General features: G+C 40.0%; 1 protein-coding gene across 7 annotated transcripts in view; it reads right to left on the bottom strand.

Annotated features, from left to right (window-relative positions):
• Window positions 1-24566, bottom strand: part of MRPL1 (mitochondrial ribosomal protein L1) — a 146913-nt gene that overhangs the window by 83866 nt on the left and 38481 nt on the right. For 2 of the 7 annotated variants that reach the window (XM_064584665.1, XM_064584666.1), the window contains one exon: window positions 2940-3051. In XM_064584665.1, coding sequence (XP_064440735.1) covers window positions 2940-3016 — 77 coding nt within the window. In that variant the 5' untranslated portion in view covers window positions 3017-3051. Of the gene's footprint in view, window positions 1-2939; window positions 3052-15431; window positions 15701-15728; window positions 15748-15771; window positions 15907-24566 lie in introns of those variants that run through there. The other 5 variants (XM_064584664.1, XM_064584668.1, XM_064584669.1 and 2 more) reach the window with 5 other exon arrangements.

The following is a 24566-nucleotide window of genomic DNA, read 5'->3' as shown; positions in this document are numbered from 1 at the left end:
AACTTCTCATCAAGCTACTGAATAACTCTCATTGTCAGACATGAAAAAAAAATTAAAACTTGATGATACTATTTATTACCTATCAAATTGGCAAAGTTCAAAAATTTTAACTATACTATATATGGAAAAGTAGACATTCTAATACAATATACTGGTAAGGCCATAAATTAGCAATATCTCTATGAAGGCAATTTAGTATTACCTATTACCTATCAAAATTATAAATGCACACATCTTTTGATTCAAAAATTCTATTTCTCAGAGTTTATACTACAAATACATTCATAATCTTTGACAAGGTCTATGTACATGATTATTCACTTATAATAGCAAAAGATTGAGAAGATAAATGTGTGCCATAGGGGGAAACAGGGAAGTGGTTAAATAAATTATTGTATATTCACACAATGAAATATTATATGCGTGTTCATTACGGCATTATTTACAATAGCCAAAACATGGAAACAACCTAAATGTCCATTGACAAATGAATGGATAAAGAAAATATGGTACATATACACAATGAAATAGTATTCAGCCATAAAAAAAGAATGAAATCTTGCCATCTGAGACAACATGGATGGACCTTAAAGGCATTATGCTAAGTGAAATAAGTCAGAGAATAACAAATGCCATATGATCTCACTTATTATACGTGAAATATTAAAAAAAAAAAAAAATCTCACAGATGCAGGGAACAGATTGGTGGTTACCAGAGAGAGGCAGTAAGTGGTCAAAAGTACAAAATTCCAGTTATAAAATAAATAATCACGGGGATGTAATGTATAGCATGGTGACTATTATTAATAATACTGTACTGTTGGGGCGCCTGGGTGGCTCAGTTGTTAAGCGTGTGCCTTCGGTTCAGGTCATGATCCAGGGTCCTGGGATCGAGTCCCACATCGGGCTCCCCGCTCAGCGGGGAGCCTGCTTCTCCCTCTCCCTCTGCCTGCCACTCTGCCTACTTGTGCTCTCTCTATCTCTCAGTCAAATAAATAAAATCTTTAAAAAAATAAAAAAATTTGGGGCGCCTGGGTGGCTCAGTTGGTTGGGCAACTGCCTTCGGCTCAGGTCATGATCCTGGAGTCCCGGGATCGAGTCCCACATCAGGCTCCCTGCTCAGCAGGGAGTCTGCTTCTCCCTCTGACCCTCCTCCCTCTCATGCTCTTTTCTCTCATTCTCTCTCTCGCAAATAAATAAAATCTTTAAAAAAAAAAAAAAAATTTAAAAAATTAAAAATAAATAAAACTGTACTGTCTATCTGAAAGTTACTAAGAAAGTAAGTCTTCAAAAATTCTCATCACAGGGGCATCTGGGTGGCTCAGTCGTTAAGCGTCTGCCTTCGGCTCAGGTCGTGATCCCAGGGTCCTGGGATCGAGCCCCGCATTGGGCTCCTGCTTGGCGGGAAGCCTGCTTCTCCCTCTCCCACTCCCCCTGCTTGTGTTCCTGCTCTCGCTCTCTCTCTGTCAAATAAATAAAATCTTAAAAAAAAAAAAAATTAAAAAAAAAAAATTCTCATCACAAGAAAAGAAATTGTAGCTTTGTATAGTGATAGATATTAACCAGATTTACCGTGGTGAGCATTTCCCAAAACATACAAATACTGAATCATTATGTTGTACAACTGACACTAATGTTATATTTCAATTATATCTCAATAAAAAAAATAACTAGACAGCTCCATCTGAAACAATCTCCAAGATATATTAAGTTAAAAGCAAGCAAGCAAGATGTAGAACAGGATATACAGTTAAATAAGAAACAACAATTCTGACACTAAATGTGTGGATTTTTTTCCCACACCAACCAATTATCTGATATAAGCCAGGTATCCAACAATGGAAGACAGTTCTGATACTATCTACCTGAATAGATCCCAGAAGTTAAGGACTCAGTTCCGTAAGACTGCCTCCACCTCAGATGCCAATCACAATTCAAGGCCTCTGGTATTTCTGGCCAACTGGCTATAAATCAAGGGATCCTATGACCCCCTCCACAGACTTCATAATTTCCTAGAATAACTCACAGAACTCAGAGAAACACTTTTTTAACATTTACCAGTTTATTATATAATAGAAGATATGATAAAGGATACAGATAAATAGGTGGACAGGGCAAGGTCCAGAAGAGTCTGGAGTACAAGAGTTTCTGTTCCCGCTGGGTCTGGGTGCACCACCCTTTGGGCAAATGTATATGTTCACCAATCCAGAAACTTTTGGAACCTCATAATACAGGGATTTTTATGGAGGCATGATTGATTATGAATTCAATCTCTAGCTTCTCTGGATGACAGGTGGGGCTGAAAGCTTCTAATCATGGCTTGGTCTTTCTGGTGACCAGCCTCCATCTAGGAGCCCCAAGAGTTCCTTATTAGAACAAAAGATGCAAAAAAAAAAAAAAAAAAATAGAACAAAAGTGCTCCTATCACCCAGAAAATTACAAGGGTTTTAGGAGCTCTGTATCAGAAACTGGGTCAAAGACCAAATATTAGAATAATAGATGCTCCTAGCATCCCTATCACTCAGAAGATTACAGGAATTTTAGGAGCTCTGTATCAGGAACTGGAGGCAGAGACCAATATAAATATTTATTATGTCACAAAGTCCTAGCTCCAACAATTACTACCTCTGTGAACCTAGGCAAGTTACATAATCTTTCAACGCCATGCTTTTCAACTCAAAAAAGAACATGCTAACAACAGCTTCCACATAAAGTAGCTGCGGAACCTAAATCAGCCACTGAATGTCAGTGTTCAATAAATGTTAAGTATAGTATACTATAAGTCATATTTTCCTTTACAACCACAAAGGGTCAAAAAAGCAGAGATGTTTAACTTTCACAACTGTATGTCCCTGTACATCTTTATGGGACAAAAGCATAATGTTTTTTAATCAAAATTTTAAATGAAAACAAACAAAATTAATAAAAAAAATACTTACTTTATAGCAGCAGCAAAATGTCTGCTGGGCACCTGAACATATACAGAACAAGGATAAAGAGGTGTCTGATAAGCCATCTTGGAAAGACCATGCTTTTGATGATGTATCAAGACTTGAAAGGAAAAAAACATGTAAAATATTAATATTAACCATTACATCCATAATTTTTACATTCTTTTTTTTTTTTAAAGATTTTATTTATTTATTTGAGAGAGAGAGCACATGAGAGGGGGGAGGGTCAGAGGGAGAAGCAGACTCCCCGCCGAGCAGGGAGCCCGATGCGGGACTCGATCCAGGGACTCCAGGATCATGACCTGAGCCGAAGGCAGTCACTCAACCAACTGAGCCACCCAGGCGCCCTAATTTTTACATTCTTAACCAATGTTTTTCAAAACAAAAATAGTCAGTATTTTCGGAGTCTCAACCATTCTTTAAAAAGTGTAGTAGTAGGGGTGCCTGGGTGGCCCAGTCAGTTGTGTCCAACTCTTGGTTTCAGCTCAGGTCATGATCTCAGGATCGCGGGATCAAGTCCAGTGTTGGGCTCGGTGCTCAGTGTGGAGTCTGCTTCGGATTCCCTCCCTGCCTCCCTCTGCCCCTCCTGCTTGTGCTCTTTCTCTCTCAAATAAATAAATAAATAAATCTTAAAAACAAAAAAACTAAGAGTAGAAACTGCAATTCTTGAAACTAAAGCCAATCAAACATCTAACTGAACAATTCTGCCTTCATTTACTTTTTTGTTTTAGATTTTATTTTTAAGTAATCTCTACACCCAACGTGGGGCTTGAACTTACAACCCCGAGATCGAAAGTCACATGCTCTACGAACTGAGCATGTCAGGCACCCCTGTCTTCACTTATTTTTAACTTAATCCAGTTCAGGCTCAATAGAGTATGTTAGCTCTACTATTATGTAATATGTATATGTATCCTGAATTTCTTTTTAATAATTTAAATTTTAGGGGTGCCTGGGTGGCTCAGTCGTTAAACGTCTGCCTTCAGCTCACATCATGATCCCGGAGCCCTGGGATCGAGTCCCGCATCAGGCTCCCTGCTCAGCAGGAGGCCTGCTTTTCCCTCTCCCACTCCCCCTGCTTGTGTTCTCGCTCTCACTGTGTCTCTCTCTGTCAAATAAATAAATAAATAACAATAATTTAAAAAATTTAAATTTTCTTTATTTACATAATAAACATATATGCTATACATTCATAGAGTTGCCTATGGTACTTCTGAAGAATAACAGCAAAGTGGAGGGAATTGCCTTACCAGGTATCAACTTGTTATGAAGCTATGGTAATTAAGACACTTGGCTATTGGCACAAGTAGAGAAAGACAAACTAATAAAGCAAAGAGAGCCCAGCAACAAACCCATACACATGCGGATATCGGAAATATGACAAATGCTATTACAAATCACTATGCGAATAATTCAATTAAGTGGTGTTAAGGAAAGGGATTATCCATACGGAAAAGAGTATATTTAGATCCCTATCTCACACCACACACACACTCAAACATCAAATCTAGGTGGACTAAGGATTTACATTTGAATGGCAAAACTAAAGACTTTTAGAATGCAGGAAAATATCTTTTTGACTGTTTGGGAGGGAATAATTTCACAAACAAAACCCAAAAGCACTAGCCAAAAAGTGACTTATTAGTGTTAAGAACATCTGTTTATTAAAGAAAGTGAAAGACAAGCCAAAAACTGGAAGAACAGGGGCGCCTGGGTGGCTCAGGTGTTAAGCGTCTGCCTTAGGCTCAGGTCATGATCCCAGGTCCTGGGATCAAGCCCCACATCAGGCTCCCTGCTCAGTGGGAAGCCTGCTTCTCCCTCTCCTGCTCCCCCTGCTTGTGTTCCCTCTCTGGCTGTCTCTCTCTCTGTCAAATAAAAAAAAAAAAAAAACTGGAAGAACAGAATAGCAACCTATATAACAAAGGATTAGTATCCAGAATATGTAAGATCAACCCAATTAAAAAGTAAATGAAAGAGGGGCACCTGGGTGGCTGAGTCGTTAAGCATCTGCCTTTGGCTCAGGTCATGATCCCAGGGTCCTGGGATCAAGCCCTGCATCAGCCTGCTTCTCCCTCTCCCACTCCCCCCTGCTTGTGTTCCCTCTCTTGATGTGTCTCTGTCAAATAAATAAATAAAATCTTAAAAAAAATAAAAAATAAAAATAAAAAATAAACGAAAGAGATAAACAAGTTTCTAATTTAAGAGGAAACATAAATGATACATGAATGTAGGGGAAAATGCACAATCTCATTAGTAATCACGTAAATATTAATTTAAACCACAATAAAATATCATTCCACCTTGCTATTTAAAGAGTGGTCAGTTGGCCTGTAAATTAAAATTACATCAGCATGTAAATCAACCACATTACTAAGTATATTATTTACTGCAGCTGACAATATTTTTTTTCACAAGACTTCTTCAGTAAAGCAAGCAGGCTTTGATTAAATTGTGGACAGGTAACAGTTTCTAGATGTGATCATTTAAGTAGCAATGTTTTACATACATCAGATTGGTAACTTTTTTTAAAAAGTCTGGGATTGCTGAAAATGTTAAGTAAGGGTAAATTTTACACATAGTAGACAAGAGTATGAATTGGAATACCACTTTGGAAAACAATATGGCATAATTCAATGAGGTGGGCATACACATATCAATGATGCAGTTATTCCACTTCTGGGAATATGCCCTAGAGGAACTCCTGCACATGTGTACTAAGAGACATGCACAAAAATAACAACATCATAACATCAGGAGACTTCTGGGGAAAATGGCAAAGTAAGAGGACCATAAGCTCACCTCATCCTGGGGACACAACTAGGTAACAGCCAATTCAGTATAAATAACCCAGAAAATGACCCAAAGGCTGGCAGAACAGACTCCACAACTAAATGTAGAGAAGAGGCCACTTTGAAGAAGGTAGGAAGGACAGAGATGTGGCTGGGAGCTAAATGGACCTGCAGGACTGTCCATAGAAGGGAGGAACACCATGGGCACAGAGAGGAGAGAGAAACAGACCCTCACACCAGGGAGCCCACACAGGGAAGACCAATCCCCATCACATCTGGCTTTGAAAACCAGAGGAGCTGAATTTCAGGAGTTCTTAACAATCAGCAAGGCTTAACATCTGGAAGTTTAAAAATCAGCAGGCTTATGGGAGAGACGGGAGTGAGAGACAGGAGGGAGCCAGGAGTGAGAAACAGGGAGCCAGGAGGGCAAGAGAAACTGAGTCCCCACCCTTAAAGAAACAGCAAAACAAACAGCCCCCATGCAGATACAGCACAAGAGCAGCAGTTTGAAAAATGCCTGGGGTGTACAAGAGGGAGATTTGTTTATACAAATCTCAGAGCATGTGCTGGAGAGGCAGGGATCTTTGGGAGACCTCTCCAGGAACAAAATTACTAGCAGGTACCATTCTCATGACTCACCCCCAGCATAAACACACTAATATCTTTGGCAACCAGTGCAGCACCAACACCTGCTACCTAACTTGCTAACAGTGCACTCTCCCTGACCCTGCCGCCATCCCCACGCCCACCCCCTCACCCCCGTTTTCCAGCTGACATGCCCCCTCCAGCCAGGCCTCTGATCCAGGTCTCCTCTCACAACAGACCCACGTAAACCTTGCTAACACCATGCATCCCAACCCAGAGCACTTCTGTAGATCTGCCCCCTCCAACACAACCTGCCTCAGTCTCCCGGGCTGGAGGTCCAGTCCTGTCAGCTTGGACCTTGCTGGCACCAAGCACCCTGCCTCCACATTCACCTGCAGTTAGGTGCTCCTGCATCTCTGGCAAATGCCTGGTCTGACTCAACTTAAGCCCAAGGTGTCCCCAGACCAGTCCACTAACAACACAGGGACCAAACCCTGCCCACAATAGGCAAAGAGAGCCACTGCAGATGACTGGACTGAAGGCAAACATGGCTCAGCCACAACAACAGGGCACATGCAACACTCACAGGAGACACGCCTGAAGTGCCAGATTCCGATGAACAGGGGACAATGCTCAGTTGGTTAAGCAGTTGCCTTCAGCTCAGGTCATGATCCTGGGGTCCCGGGATCGAGTCCCGCATTGGGCTCCCTGCTCAGCGGGGAGTCTGCTTCTCCCTCTGCCCCTCACCCTGCTTGTGCTCACTGTTTCTCTCTCTCTCTCTCTGACAAATAAATAAATAAAATCTTTTAAAATAATTAATTAATTAAAAAGAAAGACACATGCAGGTTGAAAGTGAAGGGATGGAAAAGCATTTATCATGTAAATGAAAGTGAAAGGAAAGCCATGGTAGCAATACTTATAATGGACAAAACTGACTTTAAAATAAAGACTGTAACAAGAGAAAAAGAAGGACACCATATAATCACAAGGGGAAAAACAAAACAAGAAGATATAACAATTGTAAATATTTATGCACCCAACATGGGAGCACCCAATATATAAAGCAGCTAATAACAAACATAAAGGGAATAATCAATAGTAACACAATAATACTAGGAGATTTTAACACCCCACTTATATCAATGGATAGATCATCCAAACAGAAAATCAACAAAGAAACAGTAGCTTTGAATGACACACTGGACAAGATATATCTAACAGATATATTCAGAACAGAACAGAATAATATACCTTCTTCCCAAGCGCACATGGAACATTCTACAGAATAGATCATATATTAAGTCACAAAACAAGTCTCAACAAATTCAAGAACATCGAAGTCATTCCATGCATCTTTTCTGACCACAACACTATGAAACTAGAAATCAACCACAAGAAAATAATCTGGAAAAAACAAAAATACGTGAAGGTTAAATAACATGCTACTAAACAATGAATGGGTCGCCAAGAAATCAAACAGGAAATCAAAGAATACATGCAAATGAAAATGAAAACGCAGTGGTCAAAATCTTTGGGAGGCAGCAAAAGCTGTTCTAAGAGGAAAGTTCATAGCAGGTCTATCCCAAGAAGCAAGAAAAATCTCAAATAAACAACCTAACCACACACCTAAAGGAGCTAGAAAAAGGACAAACAAAACCCCAAACCAGTAGAAGGAAGGAAATAATAAAAACTAGAGCAGAAATAAATGAAACTAAAAACAAACAAACAAACAATAGAACAGATCAATGAAACCAAGAACTGGTTCTTTGAAAAGACCAATGAAATTGATAAACCTTAAGCCAGTCTCATCAAAAGAGAGAGAGACAGCGAGAGAGAGACTCAAACAAAATCAGAAATGAGGAGAAATAACAACTAACACCACAGAAATAGAAAACATTATAAGAGAATATTATGAAAAATTATACGCCAACCAATTGGACAGCCTGGAAGAAATAGGTAAATTCCTAGAAACATATAATCTACCAAGACTGCAGAAAGAAACAGAAAATGAACAGATCGATTACCAGCAATGAAAGTGAATCAGTAATCAAAAGTCCAAACAACAAGCAAAAATCCAGGACCAGATGGCTTCACAGATAAATTCTACCAAACATTTAAAGAAGAGTTACCTATTCTTCTCAAACTATTCCAAAAAATATAAAAGGAAGGAAAGCTTCCAAATTCATTTATTGAGGCCAGCATTACCCTGATGCTGAAACAAGAAAAAGACACTACAAAGAAAGAGAACTAAAGGTCAGTATCTCTAAACATAGACTCAAAAATCCTCAACAAAATATCAGTAAACTGCATCCAATAATACATTAAAAAACTTATTTACCACAATCAAGTGGGGTTTATTCCTGTGATGCAAGTGTGGTTCAATATTCTCAAATTAATCAATGTGATACATCACATAAATAAGAAAGAATAAAAAACAGAGTATCATTTCAATAAATGCAGAAAAAGGATTTGACAAAGTACGACAGCCCTTCAAGATAAAAACTCTCAACAAAGTAGGTTTAGAAGGAACATACCTCAACATAATAAATGCCATATATGAAAAACCCAAAGCTAACATGATCCTCAATGAGGAAAAACAGAGCTTTTCCCCTAAGATCAGGAACAAGACAAGGATGTTCACTCTCATGACCTTTATTCAACATAGTACTAGAAGTCGTGGCCACAGAAATCAGACAACAATAAGAAATAAAAGGATCCAGGGGCGCCTGGGTGGCTCAGTTGGTTAAGCGACTGCCTTCGGCTCAGGTCATGATCCCAGGGTCCTGGGATCGAGTCCCACATCGGGCTCCCAGCTCAGCGGGAGGCCTGCTTCTCCCTCTCCCACTCCCCCTGCTTGTGTTCCTGCTCTCGCTGTCTCTGTCTCTGTCAAATAAATAAATAAAATCTTTAAAAAAAAAAAAAAAAAGAAAGAAAAGGATCCAAATCAGTAAGGAAGAAGTCATACTTTCATTATTTGCAGATAAAATGATACTATATAAAGAAAAGAAGAAAGGCTCCACTAAAAACCTACTATAACTGATAAATGAATTCAGTAAGGTTGCAGGACACAAATCAATATACAGAAATCCACTGCATTTCTTTACATTAATAAGGACATAGCAGAAAGAGAAATTAAGAAAGCAATCCCATTTACAACTGCACCAAAAATAATAAAATACAAAGGAATAAACTTAACCTAGGAGATGAAAGACATGTACTCTGAAAACAATAAAACACTGAAGAAAGAAATTGAAGATGAGACAAAGGAAAGATATTCCATGCTTATGGGTTGGGAGAACAAATATTGTTAAAATGTCCATACTAGGGCGCCTGGGTGGCTCAGTTGGTTAAGCAACTGCCTTCGGCTCAGGTCATGATCCTGGAGTCCCTGGATCAAGTCCCACATCAGGCTCCCTGCTTGGCGGGGAGTCTGCTTCTCCCTCTGACCCTCCCCTCCTCATGCGCTCTCTCTCTCATTCTCTCTCTCTCTCTCAAATAAATAAATAAAATCTTTAAAAATAAAATAAAATGTCCATACTACCCAAAGCAATCTACAGATTTAATGAAATCCCTATCGAAATATCAACAGCATTTTTCACATAACTAGAACAAATAAGCCTAAAATTTGTATGGAACCACAAAAGATCCTGAATAGCCAAAGCAATCTTGAAAAAGAAAAACAAAACTGGAGGTATCACAATCCCAGATTTCAAGATATACTACAAATCCACAGTAATCAAAACAGTATGGTCCTGGCACAAAAAACTGACACATAGATCAATGGAACAGAATAGAAAGCCCAGAAATAAACCCATAATTACATGGTCAATTAGTCTTTGACAAAGGAGGTAAGAATATGCAATGGGGGGCACCTGGGTGGCTCAGTCAGTTAAGCATCTGCCTTCGGCTCAGGTCATGATCCCAGGGTCCTGGGATCGAGCCCCATATGGGGATCCCAGCTTGGTGGGGAACCTGCTTCTCCCTCTCTCTCTGCCCCTCCCTCCTGCTTGTGCTCTTTCTCTCTCGCTCTCTCGCTCTGCACTCTCTCTCAAATAAAACCTTAAAAAAATAAGAAAGGAGGGCGCCTGGGTGGCTCAGTTTGTTAAGCGACTGCCTTCGGCTCAGGTCATGATCCTGGAGTCCCGGGATCGAGTCCCACGTCGGGCTCCCTGCTCAGCAGGGAGTCTGCCTCTCTCTCTGACCCTCCCCCCTCTCATGCTCTCTATCTCATTCTCTCTCTCAAATAAATAAATAAAATCTTAAAAAAAAAAAAAGGCATTTAAAAAAAAATAAGAAAGGAAAAAAAGAATATGCAATGGAAAAAAGACAATCTCTTCAATAAATGGTGCTGGGAAAACTGGACAGCCACATGCAAAAGAATGAAACTGGACCACTATCTTATACCATACACAAAAATAAACCCAAAATGGATTAAAAACCTAAACGCAAGGGGTGTCTGGGTGGCTCAGTTGGTTTAATGTTCAACTGTTGGTTTCAGCTCAGATCATGATCTCATGGTCGTGGGATTGAGCCCTGCATCAGGCTCCATGCTCAGAGGGGAGTCAGCTTGAGTTTCTTTCTCTCCTCTCCCTCTCCCACTGCCTCTTCCCCTGCTCACACTATCTAAAATAAATAAATAAAACAAAACAAAAAAAAACACTAAATGTGAGACTCGAAACCATAAAAATCTTAGCAGATAGAATAGGCAGTAGATTCTCTGACATCAGCTGTAGCAACATTTTTCTAGATATATCTCCTGAGGCAAGAGAAACAAAAGCAAAAACAAACTATTGAGACTACATCAAAATAAAAAGCTTCTGCACAGCAAAAGAAACAACAAAACTAAAAGATGACCTACTGAATGGGAGAAGATATTTTCAAATAACATATCCAATAAAGGGTTAGTATCCAAAATATATAAAGAACTTAAACAACTCTACAACAATAATAATTCAATTAAAAATGGGTAGAAGACATGAACAGACATTTTCCAAAAAAGACATAAAACAGACATATGAAAAGATGCTCAACATCACTCATCATCAGGGAAATGCAAATCAAAACTATAATGAGATAGCAACCCACACCTATCAGAATAGCTAAAATCAACAACACAAGAAAGAAGTGTTGGCAACAATACAAAGACAAAGGAAACCTCGAGCACTACTGGTGAATGTAAACTGGTGTAGGCACCCTGAAGACCGTGCAGAGGTTCCTCAAAAAATAAAAAATAGAAAAAAAATTTAAAATTAGAATTACCATATGATCCACTAATTCCACTACTGGGTATTTACCCAAAGAATATGAAAACACTAATTCGGAAAGATATATACACCCCTATGTTTACTGCTGCATTATTTACAAGAGCCAAATTTTGGAAATAGCCCAAGTATCCATCGATCAATCAATGGATAAAAAAGATGTGGGGTCTGTGTGTGTGTGTGTGTGTGTATATACATGCAATGAAATATTACTCAGCCATAAAAGAGAATGAAATCTTGACATTTGCAACAACGGGATTGATCTAAAAATTGTAACAGCAAGTGAAACAAGTCAGCCAGATAAAGACAAATACCATATGATTTCACCCATATGTGGAACTTAAGAAACAAAACAAATGAACAAAGAAAAAAAGAGACAAACCAAAAAAAGAAAAAAAAAAAAAAAAACAGACTGTTAACTATAGAGAACAAACAGATGGCTACCAGAGGGGAAGTAGGTGGGAGGATGGATGAAATAGGTGAAGGGGATTAAGAGTACCATTATCATGATGAGCATTGAGCAATATTTAGAATTGCTAGATCACTATATTGTACACCTGAAACATTAATATAACACTGTATGTCAACTATACCGGAATTAAAATAAATCATCATCATCATCATCATAACATCTTTGTAATGGTAAAACTGCAGAAAAGAACCCAAACATTTATCTATAGTAGAATGGGTAAACTGTGGTATATTCCTATAATGGAAAGCTAGAGAAGTGTAAAAATGACTAAACTATATGTTATATGGATGAATTTCACAAACATAATTTTGAGCAAAAAAAGTAAGTAGCAGAAGAATTTATTTGGTATTATTTTAAGTTCAAAAACATGCATAACTAATCAATACTGTATGGATATATATTATTTGTATGTATGTGTGTGCATTAAAACTATACATAAAAACAAGGGACGGATAAAATAGAAATTCAGGCAAAGTGTTTACTACTGGGGAAGAAGGAGATGAAAGAAAAAGGCACTTGGGCATTTGAAGAATTGATAATGTTCTATATCTTTAAGATTAATAGTATTCAGAATTTTACATTTTTCTTTATATATGTTATATTCTTTTGCATGCAGAAATACAAGGAAAATGTCCTTATTTAAGAATCACAAAAGAAAACACAAAAATAAAGTCTTCGGGACGCCTGGGCGTCTCAGTTGGTTAAGCGTCTGCCTTCGGCTCAGGTCCTGATCCCAGGGTCCTGGGATCGAGCCCCACATCGGGCTCCCCGATCAGCAGGAAGCCTGCTTCTCCCTCTCCCACTCCCCCTGCTTGTATTCCTGCTCTCGCTATCTCTCTCTCTGTGTCTGTCTCTGTGTCTCTGTGTTTATTTATAAATAAATAAAATCTTTTTAAAAAAAATGGGGGGGGGGACAGCCGGGTGGCTCAGTCAGTTAAGCGTCTGCCTTCGGCTCAGGTCATGATTCCAGGGTCCTGGGATCGAACCCCGCATCGGGCTCCCTGCTCGGCAGGAAACCCGCTTCTCCCTCTCTCACTCCCCTGCTTGTGTTCCTGCTCTCGCTGTCTCTCTCTCTGACAAATAAATAATCTTAAAAAAAAAGATTAACATATTTTATTATAGCTAATACCCCAAAATATTATCATTTCAACATGTTATCAACATAACAAATTCAGATATTTTACTTTTTTGGGTACTAAGTCCTCAAAATCTAATGTGTATTTGACATACTCTATTCAGATTAACCACATCTGAAGTGCTCAATAGTGGATAACAATAAAGACAGCACACCCGTAGGCCATTCTAAGGACTAAGAAAAATGGGGAGGCCTTGCAGAGTTTCAAGCACAAGAGTAACATGACTTAGGGCACCTGGGTGGCTCAGTCGGTTGAGCGACTGCCTTCGGCTCAGGTCATGATCCTGGAGTCCCTGGATCGAGTCCCGCATCGGGCTCCCTGCTCGGCGGGGAGTCTGCTTCTCCCTCTGACCCTTTCATGCTCTATCTCATTCTCTGTCTCAAATAAATAAATAAAATCTTAAAAAAAAAAAAAGAGTAACATGACTTAGTTCTTAAAGGACCAATTTCATACTCGTTGAAAATACAGTGAAATCCAGGTGAGGAATGGTAACGGCATGCAAGGTAGTTGCTATAGTATAGTGAAAAGTTAGATTTTGGATTTATTTCGAAGGTAAAACCAATCAGATTTGTCAACCATTTAATGTGAAGTGTGGGAAAAAGAGGGGGAGTTGAGGATATTCTGAGGTTTTGGCCCAGACAACTGAAAGGATGAAGTTACCCTGAAATGAGATGGGGAAAACTGCAGGCTATGATGAGTCTGATTTTAGACAAGTGTTAAGTGCTAAAGAGATGAACAAGTGGAGATCTAGAACTGGCAGATGAGTTTAAGAATCTAAAGTCCACAAGAGGTCCCAACTGCAGATATAAATTTGAGAGCCATTACGATATAGAAAATAGTCAAAGCCAGGAGACTTGGATGAAATCACAAGAGGAGTGAATTTATATACAAAAGACATGAAGATGAAAGATGGGATCCTGGCTCCTAAGACATTCCAAGGTAAGAGATTGGGGAGAGGAGGAGCCAGCAAAGTAAATGTGAGAAATGACAGGTGAGATAAAAAGAAAATCAAGAGTCAGGAATCCTAGAAGCCAAGAGAAGAGAACAGTGGCAAGGAGAGAATGATAATCTTCAGTTCTCTTTTTGGTTTATTTGACTTGTCTAACATCATGTTATTTCTGTCATACATGAAGAAAATACCATAAGTCTCTTTTCAGTAAAGATACACTTTTTGGTTTGCTCACTTAGTAGTTATCAGGGTCTGCTGTGATCTCTTGCCACCACTCTTTTAAACAACTATCCCAAACACAGAATCCTCTCTTAACACTAGGCGTTCCTGTAAGAAGCTCAAAGAGAAAACTAAGATGTAGTTTAAAAAAAAAAAAAAATCACTGGCCTAGGAGTGAAGCTTCAGTTTTGCCCCTGCCACTTGCTACCACATACTTTAACAGGATCAGTTGATTCCGCCGTAAAATGGGAGTGATGCTGGCTACTGCCTTGGCTACTGCCTCCACCTAAAAAGCTACCTTAATTAAATAACAATACGTATCAGTGCTTCAAAAACACCAAACAAAAATTAAGAGTCTCATGCTCTACCGACTGAGCTAGCCGGGCACATTCAAAAACACCAAACAAAAATTAAAAAGCACTGGGGCGCCTGGGTGGCTCAGTCGTTAAGCGTCTGCCTTCGGCTCAGGTCGTGATCCCGGGGTCCTGGGATCGAGCCCCGCATCGGGCTCCCCGCTCAGCGGGAAGCCTGCTTCTCCCTTTCCCACTCCCCCTGCTTGTGTTCCCTCTCTCGCTGTGTCTCTCTCTGTCAAATAAATAAAATCTTTAAAAAAAAAAAAAAAATTAGGGCGCCTGGGTGGCCCAGTCGGTTAAGCGACTGCCTTCGGCTCAGGTCGTGATCCTGGAGTCCCTGGATCGAGTCCCACATCGGGCTCCCTGCTCAGCCGGGAGTCTGCTTCTCCCTCTGACCCTCCTCCCTCTCGCTCTCTCTGTCTCTCATTCTCTCTCTCAAATAAATAAAATCTTAAAAAAAAAAATTAAAAAGCACTGTACAAAAAAAAAAAAAGCATTGTACCAAAAAAGGGCTGTCCTCCTAGACAATACATTGGAGTTTACTAACTGCTGAAAAGAGCTGCTAACAAGAAGTACTACACAATTAGTCCCCAAATGATAAATGTTGATGCGAATTAGACAACGTCTGGACGTTTAAGAATCAGAATTGCCAAAGCACCAACAAGCATTTTGTAAAGTGTTAAAGTTTACAGACGTAGATCACTTAAACATACCACCTTTCTCATACCAGAACTCTCTTCGCTTTTCAAGCTCTTCCGCGCAGCCCACACCGCCAGTATTGGAAACAGAACCGCGTCTTCAGCTCCGTCCCTAGGGGTGGCTGCAGAAGGGGCAGTGCACATCCCCCGCCCTCTCCACCCCTAGGAACGCTCCAGAAAGGAGTGAAACATCTGATAAGGTCGCTTTTAAGTAGTAATAACCCTCTGGAGAACCTAGAGCCCTGAAAAGCTTTTCGAGCCCCCAGTGCAGACCCGTGCCTAGGAGAGTCCGGCTTACAACAGAAGACTCCATACCAGAGCTGTTTTCCCCCCAAGCCCAGATAACTCCTTGGGTTACCTCTACCGAGGCACCTTACGGCGGCCGCCATGTTGACCATTCCGGATTGTGTTGGCGAAATTGGTCCTACGCTTCAACTTAGAAGAAATTAAAAAGGGTTCCTGCCCGGAATTGCAGAGGGGGAAGGATTAGAAAGAGCAAGAGGAAAAGGGGCGGGAACCAAAATAGGCTTTCAAGCCGCCAAGGAACCGCGAATGACGCCGGTGCCCCGTGGCGGTGTTACAGTCAGTCTTCCGCGGTAGGACCCTCTGTTTCGTGGTTCCGGTACGACAGCTTAAACCAACTTCAGAGAAATCTGCCCTCATGGAAAATATGGTCCTGTTGGCGTTACCCTGTTTTATTTCTTCTTTCCTTTTTGAGTCTTCACTTGTACTCAGGACGGTAATTTTAATATATTGAGAGAGTCCCCAGGAAAGCATGAAAAACAAAATCTGAAGAATCTGACCAGCATCCATCGCCCCATTTCCAGCCTTGTAAAAACTTTAAAATCACAAAACTTTCCACTACCGCCCAAGGCGGGTGCCCCAACAAACTTTCTTTTTATCTCAACTCGAGATCAGCGTAGTTTTAACTTCATCTTAACATTAATCAGCTCTATATTTTCCCTCTGCTGGCCAGCTGAGCCATTAGGATCAATTGAATAATACTTGAAAAAAATTGATATAACTCTTCTGGTTTTAAAATGGCAGGTCTTGAGACCTACGCACAGGTTATTAGAGCTGGAAAAAAAAAAATCAGTATCCTTTCCATTACGTCACAGCTGTTGTCAGCGTAGTTTAATCTAAAAAAATCTGATCGCCGATTATATCGCTTTCCAGTTTAAATAAAGCCCTCCAGTAACTACTTCTGGAGCTCCCTTCTGGCCTCTGCTTATCTTGCCAGCCTCAACACCCTGCCAACATTCCTCTATCCCTTCTCTCTCCCTCTCTCTCTCTCTCTCACAAACACACACACACACACAGCAAGCTAGCAAAATTAACTTCTTCCATGAAGCTGCCCGTGAGAAGTTGGACTGGATCAAAGTAGGTATTTCCCAGATGATTTATTTCATATGTATATATTGTACCCAACTACATGAAGAATAAGATTTCTAATTTATTCCCCTATCCTATTAATACCTAAGCAGTTACTTCAAAGGTTCCATACCCATTTATGACTGTTAGGCGCACGCGCACACACACACACACACAAATTCAAAGAACTTGAATCTACCTTTACAACTTTCTTCCTTTTCTCCCTCCTTCTCTTCTTTTCTCCTCCCTTTTCACAAATATGTACCTGTTTGCCATGTGTCGAGCAGTGTGCTTGGCTATGCATAGATGCGGCGAACGAAACCAACATAGCCATTGCTCTCATGATGCTTAAAAACTAATTTCATTTGAAGGTAAATTCAAGAATTGGGGCAAGTTCACCAAATCCATTTCCAGACAAAAAAGGTGATTAAAGGTGCTTTTCCTGAGCATCTACAACTCCCCTTTTCTGTACCCAGGGTCATTTGGCCCCCATCTGTGTACTTCTTTATGTCTCCTGTTATAACGACATAGTTTAAGCACCTAATATTGGGACTCAGAGTAACGTGTAGTATGCTTATAGTAGTAGCTTATTAAAGCAGCCTCCTTCTTAAAGAGGTGCGATTTCTCTGATTGCCCACTTTGACCACCAGAACTTGATGGCATTAGTCAGATGGGGTCCAGAGTCCAGTTATCTGTATATACCAATATGTAAAGAGGTTATTTAATTTGATACTTATTAAAAACTACAAAAAATTCATACTCTGAAATAGGAACCCAAGCCTCTAAATATTTAATATGTAATGAAGTTCTCACTAAAGAGGGGCAGTAGAGCTTTTGGTTAAGCAATGGCACTCTGGACCCAAACTTTCTGGGTTTGCATCTCAGTATCATCACTTACCAGCTATGTGACCTGGGGCAAGGTACTATACTTCTTTGGGCCTCGATTTCCTTATCTGGGATACAGGGCTCATGAGATAATTTATTGAGGTACTTACCACAGTACCTGGCACAGAGTAAGCACTCGTTAAATGTTACAAGTTGTCATTAGTGAGGAACCAGTGAGAGCACTTAACCAGAGAGGCAAAATGAATAAGCTGTCCTAGTACCTTTTTTCCATTATCTGCTTATTTCTTAATATAATATATGCTGATACATGTATGATACATGGGCTAGGATGTCACATTCTTTATATCAGAACTTTTATTAGTATTTGCAGAAAGTCTTTAGGCTGTGTTTATGCACTTCCTTAAAGTTCACTTTAAACGCAACTTTTCCCAGTAGATTTCTAGGAAGGTTTATACTCCCCAGGAGTCTTGGCAACATGCCAGATGTCTGCCTGTTTGGCTAACTTCCCTCGGAAAAGCTTCTTAATATCTGCCTAACCCTGTAGTTCCCTTGATCTGTGCTCTCTGCTTTCTTCAACCATTTTTCAGTTGTTCTGGAAACTCCTTTGGAAGAAGAGTCACTTCCCATTTTAGGTTCAAGTTGAAAATGGATTCTCTTATTGGACAAAAATAAGGAACTCAGTGACATTTCCTACTTCAATGGTATGCATCAGAATCACCCAGAAGCCTTGTTAAAACAGATTGCTGGGCTCTATACCCCAGAGTTTCTGATCCAGTAGGCCTGGGTGTGGCCCATGAATTTGTATTTATAATAGGTTCTCAGGTGATGCTGAGAACTGGTGTAGTTGTCCAGAGACCACACTTTAAAAACCACTCCCTATGTAATACCATGAAACACTGGCATCCACACCTATCATTAACTTGGAGTTGTTTTGTTTAACAATTTTATACTCAGTATAATATAGGCAATAAAAGCATTAATTCCCATATGTGGTATGTCTCTAGGACCAGAATCTTCCCACCTTTACCTCTCCTCTATATAGAAACTGCTATTCCATACCTAGGTTTCAGCTCCAAAACTGTCCAGCTGCCAGCTGGGAAATTTTCTGGTCTCTGCCTGTTTGTCTATCCATATTTCAAGTATCACCAAATCTGAGATTGCCTTCCCTCCTTGTGCTTACTGCAAACTCAGATTATTTCTTTTTTTTTTTTTTGACGTTTGAGAAGTTGATCATATGATCTTTTTTTTTCTATTTTTTTATTCTTATGTTAATCCCCATACATTACATCATTAGTTTTAGATGAGATTATTTCTTTTTATACAGAAACATCTATCTAGAATAATGATTTATTAGTCATAAGGTGGAAAATTTGGTGAGGAATTAATTCATTTTGTCTTGCTCCACACCCATCCCAATATGGAAGTTATTCTGTCCCACAACCTCTAGGAGACTATTTTAATTCCAGATTGAATTAGGAGATTTAGAACTGCCCAGTGGGGGGCACCTGGGTGGCTCAGTCGTTAAGCATCTGCCTTCGGCTCAGGTCATGATCCCAGGGCCCTGGGATCCAGCCCCGCATCCAGCCCCGCATCCAGCCCCGCATCCAGCCCCGCATCGGGCTCCCTGCATCCAGCCCCGCATCGGGCTCCCTGCCCGGCGGGAGGCCTGCTTCTCCCTCTCCCACTCCCCCTGCTTGTGTTCCCTCTCTCGCTCTGTCTCTCTCTGTCAAATAAATAAAATCTTTAAAAAAAAAAAAAAGAACTGTCCAGTGGAATGCTGGTAAATGTTTAACAACTGGCTCTACATAAAATCAACCTATTCACAAAATTCTGACAATGTAGCACTTGGTTCTCACATGGCTATAGCACACTACAGGAAGTTTCCTAGTAAAAGCCTTTGGTAACTTAAAAGACCTAAACCAGACCAACTTATTCGAGAGCCACACTTCTCAAACCTCAATGTGAATACAAATCACTTGGAAATCTTATTAAAATGTAGATTCTAATTTAGTAGGTCTCGGGTGGAGCCTGAGTTTCTAATTTCTAACAAGCTCCTAAGCAATGTTGATGCTGCTAGTCCATGAAACGCACTTTGAGTAACAAGTTCCTAGATCACATCTTAGAATAAAATTCATATTTCTATCATTAGTCTCAAACCAGAATCTTTTGAATAAGGTCTCTCTTCTTAATACACAGAATAAGGGCGCCTGGGTGTCTCAGTCGTTAAGCGTCTGCCTTTGGCTCAGGTCATGATCCCAGGGTCCTGGGATCAAGTCCCACATTGGGCTCCCTGTTCAGCGGGAAGCCTGCTTCTCCCACTCCCCCCTGCTTGCATTCTCTCTCTCTCTGTCGAAAAATAAAAAAAAATAAAATCTAAAAAAAAAAAAAAGATTAAAAAAAAATACACAGAATAAACTGAAGTGGATTCCCAAATTTCTGAGTATAAACTCCATGACCTCCATCTTTCAGTAGTGATACTAGAAATAGCAATAACTCCCTGCCCCACCCACATCTGTTTCTGGCAGAAACTTCCCCCTCCCACATAAATAAAATTCCCCAACCCCAGCTATCTGGACCAGTTGAAGCCATCTCACCTAAGGAAAGTCCAACCATACTGTAGCCAGTAATCTGGCTTGAAAAAAAAAAAAAAGCTAGGCCAATCCTTTTTCTCATAAAACTGGAATTGGGGAAAATGAAAGACCAAAACATTTAGGTGGGAGAACCCAAGTTGTAAGGTCATGAGTAGATTCAAGTCCAGAGAAGCTTTGAAAGACCCTCTGAAATTAGTAGTGAGCAGAAATGGTGCATGAACAGAGTTACATGAAGCCAGTCAGTTTCAATAATAGACTAGAACGAGGATGCGGAGGAAAGCAAAGTTATCATGAAGAAGAGATCAGCCAGCCTCTGAGAGGAAGACAGCAGATGCAGCCTCAGTTCCTGTTACAGTTTCCGTCAAGTCTGCTGTATCATTATCCCTCTCCCTGCGTTCTTGTGAGATCCTTATCTACCATATATATAACCCCACAATAACTCCTGTTTGCTTGAGCTAGTACCAGTGAACTTCTGTATCTTACCAAAACAAATTAACTTCTGTATCTAACCAAAAAAAAAAAAAAAAAAACTAAACTAGAAAACTAATTAAAATCATGGAACTCTAGTTATTCTGGTCATGATGCATGAATTGGCAGCTCTCTACCAGAATTAGTGGCAAAGCCTTAATCATGGAATCTCAGAGTTTGAAAAGCTTCTGAGGTTTTCTATCTACCGGATGTATTAACCCTATCTATAATTCTCTGCTTAAATTTATGGTGGCAAATTCTTGAATATTCTATAAGGTAGTTCACTCCATTTTTGGACAACTCTAATTGGTAAAGCTGCTCCCTATATTAAAGCTGAAATCATCTTCCCTCTAACTTGGACCCAATCGAACCCTTTGGGTCAATCCCATTTCCAATTCCATTTCCACGTGGCAAATCTACATTCCTGGTATTCAGTCATGCTTCTCAGGTCTTCTCACTTAGCTGAGTATGTTCATGTTCTTACCCACCCACAGTTCCTCTCTTCCACGGCACAGTGATGAAAACTTCTCATTTTCCTAGAAGGCTTACCAAGAATATACTCTAGATTGCCTGTGTCTCTCTTAAAATGTAATCCCAAAATTGAACAAAACATCCAGAGGAGAAAGGAGCATCTCTCCTGGAAAAATTAACACAACCTAAATTGCAGCAACTTCTAATGGCTTCACTTAGTGCATTGTAATTCCTTTGCTTCTCTTCAGTACTTCTTTATTTATGACTAAAAGCATACCACAAGTAACCCAGATTTGAGCTAAACCAAAAAATAGTTTCTTTTTTTTTTAAGGTAAAATAAGTTTCTTTTTGATGAATTTCTTGCTTTAAGATTTCTATGTTTTAGAATACCTCTGTCCAATAGAAATATAATGCAAGTCACATACATACTTACAAGTTTTCTAGTAGCCACATTAAAAAATTAGACACAAAATTCATTTTAACAATTTAACTCAATATATTCATAATATCAATTCAATGTGTAATATAAAAAATATTGAGACATTTTACATTCTTTTTTATACTGTCTTTGAATTTCTATATGTATTTTACACATAGAGCATATTACAATGAGGACTAAGTCTATTTCAGATGCTCAAGAGCCACATGTGGCTACCACATTAGCACAATTTTAGAAGAATATTAATAGCTAACACTTATTGAACACGCACTGTGTGCCCGGCGCTTTTTGGAAAGGTTTACATATTTTAAGTGTTTAAATCTTCACAACAACTCTATACGATAGGCACTATAATTATTCTCATTTTACAGATGAAGGAACAGAGGCACTGGGAGGTTAAGAAACTTGCCCAATTAATAAGTACTTGAGCTGAGATTTCAACCCAGGATGCCTGGCTCCAGAGACGCATTCATAACCACTATTATGCATGTATCACACAATACTTCAAGCTGGACACTGTGCTAAGCACCATACATATCGTTATCTTGCTTAATTCCTATTTTATAGATAAAGACACTGAGGCTCCAAGAAGTTAGTGACTTGCCGAAGGCCACACAGCTAATGTTAGAGCCTAGTATCAGCTCAGTATATTTGACCACTGCACCTTCCTCAGGCTTCACTGCCCTGAGACTGTGGTGTTTAAACACACATACACCGGGGCGCCTGGGTGGCTCAGTTGGTTAAGCGACTGCCTTCGGCTCAGGTCATGATCCTGGAGTCCCGGGATCGAGTCCCGCATCGGGCTCCCTGCTCAGCAGGGAGTCTGCTTCTCCCTCTGACCCTCCTCCCTCTCCTGCTCTCTGTCTCTCATTCTCTCTCTCTCAAAAAATAAATAAATAAAATCTTAAAAAAAAAAAAAGAAGTTTAAAAAACACACATACATACACCCATGACTCAGTATTTTTGACGCCGAAGTTTTAAATTAGAAAATGGCCCGACCGGGCGCCTGGGTGGCTCTGTTGGTTAAGCGACTGCCTTCGGCTCAGGTCATGATCCTGGAGTCCCGGGATCGAGTCCCGCATCGGGCTCCCTGCTCGGCAGGGAGTCTGCTTCTCCCTCTCCCACTCCCCGTTTGTGTTCCCTCTCTCGCTGTGTCTTTCTCTGTCAAATAAATAAATAAAATCTTTAAAAAAAAAAAAAAAAGAAAAAAGAAAATGGCCCGATAATATCGGAGTGTGTGGGAGAAAGTAAATAATATGTAAGCACATATGTATTATTTTTTGATCTTCAAAGCCAAGCATGGAAGTCACAAGCACCAACAAAACACTAATTAGAGTTAATTTTTATCTTCAATGTATGCAGTGGTAAAACTTGCTTGAAATATTTATCTAAATATGGAAATGCATTTTTACTTTTTTAATCTGTTTTTTAAGAGCCCTCTCTTACCCAACTTTTTAAAAAATTTTTTTCAAGTTTATTTATTTTTTCAGTAATCTCTACACCCAACATGGAGCTCGAACCCATGACCCTGAGATCAAGAGTTACATGCTCTACCAACTGAGCCAGCCAGGTGCCCCTGGAAATGCATATTTTAAACATTTTATAGCTCTGAGAAAAGTAACAATACCAACAAAGCAATTCTCAGGAAAATGTTTTATTTTCATAGAAGAGTGTGCCCAACCCACAAGAGGAGGCTGTAAGTAACAGAAAGGATGTGACTCTCTTCCTCCCTTTTGTACTGTGTGGCTTTATTGTTTTGTAGACTTAGAAGTGAACTTGACATTTTGTTGTTGCACTTTTTTCAGGTCCTCTCTTTCTTTTGTATAAGGTCGAACTGAGGCTGAGTTCAAGCCCCAGTCTTATGGGTTAACAAGCTCTTTCTCTATCTCCAGACATTTCCTCTTTACTGCTTCAGGAAAGGAGCCCAAGGTTTTTCGGGAATCTTGGGAATTATTTCTTAGTCAATTTATCTGAAAAATATTGAGTCTAAATACTCCAATATTCACCCATGTATAGTAGCATCTCGTCTTTATCTAAATCATCTTATTCTAACAACTTTTCTGTTGTTGCAAGTGGGTGAGCATCTGTCTTCTTCCCTTAGTTAGCAAGTGGTAGAGGTAGAAGAGCAGTGGTGTTGGAGGGAACGGTGGGAGAGTGACGGGGAGAAAAGAGACTCAGAGTGGAGGAACCTTTAATAATCCAGAAGCCGGAGGTTCAGGTCAGGCTTTCCTGGCATGGCCAGCGCTCGCAAGTTATGTCCCTGCTCAGTGCCTTAGTCTTTCCATCTGAAAATAGGGATGACAGCATTTTTGTGGCATGTGATTCTCCATTGCACTTCCTCAGTGTCAATGACATCTTGTTAATTTATGCTAAACAACTATGAATAATTGTTAAGGGTTAATTTTTAATGGACAATATAAGATGCTTCCGGCTCCTCTAGGAGAGATGGCAGAGCTCTAACCCAAGCAAAGAAAACAAGCACAGGTCAAAGAGATACACAGGGGCCCAAGGAAAGGGAGTAATGAGCATCCTTATCCATCAGGAAAAGTACATTGTATTTAGAAAAATTAATGAATTTCTCCAAAGGTCAAAGGAAAACAGTAATGGCTGGGATTAGAAATAAGGATAGATGGGTTTCTAAATAACATTTATTTTCAACTGTAATAATCTAGGTTCTAAAATAGTTGATGCCACCAAAACTAATACAAAACCTGTAATTCTTCCAGAACTCTCTCCAGAAGGAGGGCTACAGAAACTCACAGAGAGTAAGATGCTCCGGTTCCCTATGTCTCACTATCGGAAGAGGCCTGGAGCCTTCCGCGGCTGACAGTGGGTGGGGATTTCTGCAGTGTTACCACAACTCACCACTCTTACAGCACACAGAATAGATTCAGGAAGTAGGGGCTGTGTCATAGGAGGGCTCCTCTTAGCTCAAGCTGTGTGCGTCTCGAGATTCAGATGCCCTTT

Source organism: Mirounga angustirostris, unplaced genomic scaffold (assembly GCF_029215605.1).
Source record: "Mirounga angustirostris isolate CCGP_5_RB_7025 unplaced genomic scaffold, mMirAng1.0.hap1 SCAF_2, whole genome shotgun sequence".
Taxonomy (NCBI): Eukaryota; Metazoa; Chordata; class Mammalia; order Carnivora; family Phocidae; genus Mirounga; species Mirounga angustirostris.
The sequence above is the reverse complement of the archived record's forward strand: the minus strand, read 5'-3'. Positions and strand labels throughout refer to the sequence as shown.